The 2,823-nt window shown below is 36.9% G+C and overlaps 1 protein-coding gene across 1 annotated transcript; it reads right to left on the bottom strand.

Moving 5' to 3' along the window:
• Positions 1-424: 424 nt before the first annotated feature.
• LOC106007531 (N-acetyllactosaminide alpha-1,3-galactosyltransferase-like 1) lies at positions 425-1,718 on the bottom strand. The gene is made up of 3 exons (XM_087183391.1): positions 1,710-1,718; positions 1,455-1,666; positions 425-1,091 (listed from the first exon to the last, which is right to left on the bottom strand). The coding sequence occupies exons 1-3, from the start codon at positions 1,716-1,718 to the stop codon at positions 425-427; spliced, it is 888 nt and encodes a 295-aa protein (XP_087039517.1).
• Positions 1,719-2,823: the final 1,105 nt, after the last annotated feature.

The following is a 2,823-nucleotide window of genomic DNA, read 5'->3' as shown; positions in this document are numbered from 1 at the left end:
AGATACTAGATTGAATACTAATTGAGGAATTTAATTACAAGCAATTAAAACATAGTAAAACATAGTAAATACCTGATGAACAAGTTGATGAATATTTTTTCCCTTACATACACATCCCTTTGACAATGCATGTGTGTGTGTTTCCCTGAACAAGTCTGTGTATTTCTTCATAAAAATCATTTTATATCTCCAAAAGTATTTCTATATTACATTATATTATATAAGTAATATCACAGTTATAGTCCACTTATTCTTAATTCAACCTTGGTAGAATTAAATAATTCAAAATTGCAAGGAGAAGACATTTATTTTGGAAAATTGTACATCTCTGTAAGTTTCTTTAAAAAACTGGAAAATTTCTCATTTTATATTTGAGAGATTATTGCAATTCACTTGTTAATCTATACACTGAGTAGTACATCCATCAAAACATTTCTGGTAGCCACACTATCTTAACATGTTTAATTTGTGGGGGAATTTTAAAATTTGGGTCCCAATTATATTCTGGTGATAATAGCTGAGTGGGTTTATTGACAAAAAAGTATTTATTTAGGTGGCTTTCATATGTACTGGTAAGCTCATTTGTGATATCATGTGTATTTCCTATTAGATATTGTTTAATGAGGGTTAAAACCTCATGGGGTGTCGCGCCTAAAATGGCATGATGGTAATAAAAATCTCCCTTTTCAAAGGGCATGAAAGCTGCTGAGCTAGCTCTTCTCTCATATGGGAAATCTTGAGTATTTTTAAAATACCACCACGCATGAAGTTGAGCTACAGACCTGCCCAGGGTTTCCACTCCAAAGTCATACTTGAATATCTTATTTATAGTCATGGTGAAGAGAAAGTTGACTTTATGCTGGATGTAATCTATAATGTATATATCCAAACTATTCATGCATCTGAGATCAGTGCCTTGCCACGTTTCATGATCCAGCAGAGGGAGTACTTTAAATGTTCGGTGAGGTCCCACCTCTACATAACGCAGCTCGATGAGGTCACCAATCAGGATGTAAAAGATAACTCTGAAGCCAACCATAAAGTGCTTATCAGCAGATTTTATAAACTGTATCAGATACTGATCTCTAAATCTGTGAAACATGGAAAAAGCCAGAAACAAGTTATTTTGTTAAAGTTTATCAGCATTAGCAAGCTAACGTGTCAATAATGGTAAAGAAGGTAAGGGCACAGAAGTTGGGTCCATAGCTGAGCCATAAAGTTTGTTGTGAAGAAAGAGAAAGAGAGCTAAATGGAAAGAGAGCTAATGAGACAATTCCCAAGTAGTGTTAAGGACTCAGGCAAGGCTGGAGAAAATAACCACTACACGTAGTTATACAGGACAGCTAGATGTAAAGATTGTGATTAATTATTATCAGTTCTTTGGATATAGCAAGTCCACAAGTGTTAGTGTGGAGTTTTCAAAATAAAAAAGGACAAATATCAGTATCACCTACTTTCCATAAGCACATACAGCGAGGCCTGTGGTAATATTCAGCTTCTTATAATATGCTTCCAAGATCTGTCTATCATAAGTTCCTTCCCATATGACTGGAGCGAGCCAGTCAGTTGTTGTTATAACATCAGGGCATTTTCTGTTGAACAAAGAAGATACAAATTGAGCAGATATTAATGACAGTAGAAGTTGTCCAAGTGATAGCAAGGGATTCTAGAGTACTTCTATGAGCCAGGCACTGTGTTTGAGTACTTACATAACCCATAATCCCTGCAATGTCCTATAAGGTAAGTGCTACTATTATCCTTATTTTTCATGAGGAAACATGGGCAGAAACTGACTAAATTGGTTAGTATCAGAGAGCTAATCAATGGCAGTCAGGATTAAAGATGCAGCCATCTAGCTGTCTACACCACACTTCCTTTTGAGCCTGGGGATTATTTTCTTTGAGCTCTGACTACAACTTAAATTTAGATACTCGATAGTCTGAACACTTCTATGGTTATTTCCTCAAGTTAACTGTACAATTATTTTAAAAACCTCTTTCTGTACTTAGAATTTGCAAGCATATGCTTCTATTTAAATCTCAAAATCCAGGGCCAGGGATTTAGCTCAGTGGTTCTGCTGGCTGCCTTGCAAGAGCAAGGACCCAAGTTTGATCCCTGGTACCAAAAAAAAAAATCAAAATCCACTTTAAACTGGCCTGGTGTCTCCTTGCCAAGGCATGCTACACCCAAGAACAGTATCCATTTGAGAAGATTAAAGGATTTAATGATTATCCCTCTTTCCTCATTAAATCAGATTAAAGGCTTGTTGCCAGAATGAAAGAAAAAAGTCTCTGAAATCAGAAGGCAATTAAAAACCTGTGTTAAGAAATTATTGAATAAAAGAAGTAGAAGAGACTTGAAGTCATTAGATTTATAATTTAGATATGAAGCTCTTCACGTGGGAGGTAAATGCTGGCCAGAGGGCATCCTCTACAACACAGGCTCTCAGAAATCCTATGGACAAGGAGACTTATCTTCTGGATGTCAGCCAGCAGTTTTTCAGTCACCTTCATTGCTGGTTTACTGAGCCTATGTACAAAGTGGTCCTGGCTATATGGGGGGACGATTGTGCATGGGCTCAGTGACATGGACACTTCCTTCTCTAGGTTGAGCTATAGAGCCAGTGCTGAGTGCCCAATCTGCTCCAGCAGGGACCGATCCTAAATCCTAAACTGTGCAACTGCTTCCTAAGAGGATGAGCCAGCCATCTGATAGCTGATTGAGGATATTAGATTCCACTATAAATGGGACAACACTTTTCCTTGAAATAGTTCTATACCCAATATGGATTTGCTTTCCTTGACTTGAAGAATATCTTATCTT

The sequence above is a fragment of the Heterocephalus glaber genome, unplaced genomic scaffold, assembly GCF_053883595.1.
Source record: "Heterocephalus glaber isolate CG9 unplaced genomic scaffold, H.glaber_assembly_v1.0 deba00001479, whole genome shotgun sequence".
In the NCBI taxonomy this organism is placed as follows: Eukaryota; Metazoa; Chordata; class Mammalia; order Rodentia; family Bathyergidae; genus Heterocephalus; species Heterocephalus glaber.
Note: the sequence above shows the minus strand (reverse complement) of the source record. Positions and strands in the feature narration are given on the sequence as shown.

What these genes read in the sequence shown, in the direction of transcription:
- LOC106007531 (XM_087183391.1), bottom strand. An exon ending in GCTGTATGTGCTTATGGAAA is followed by an intron (nt 1,092 to 1,454) that starts GTAGGTGATACT and finishes CATGTTTCACAG; the next exon opens with ATTTAGAGATCAGTATCTGA.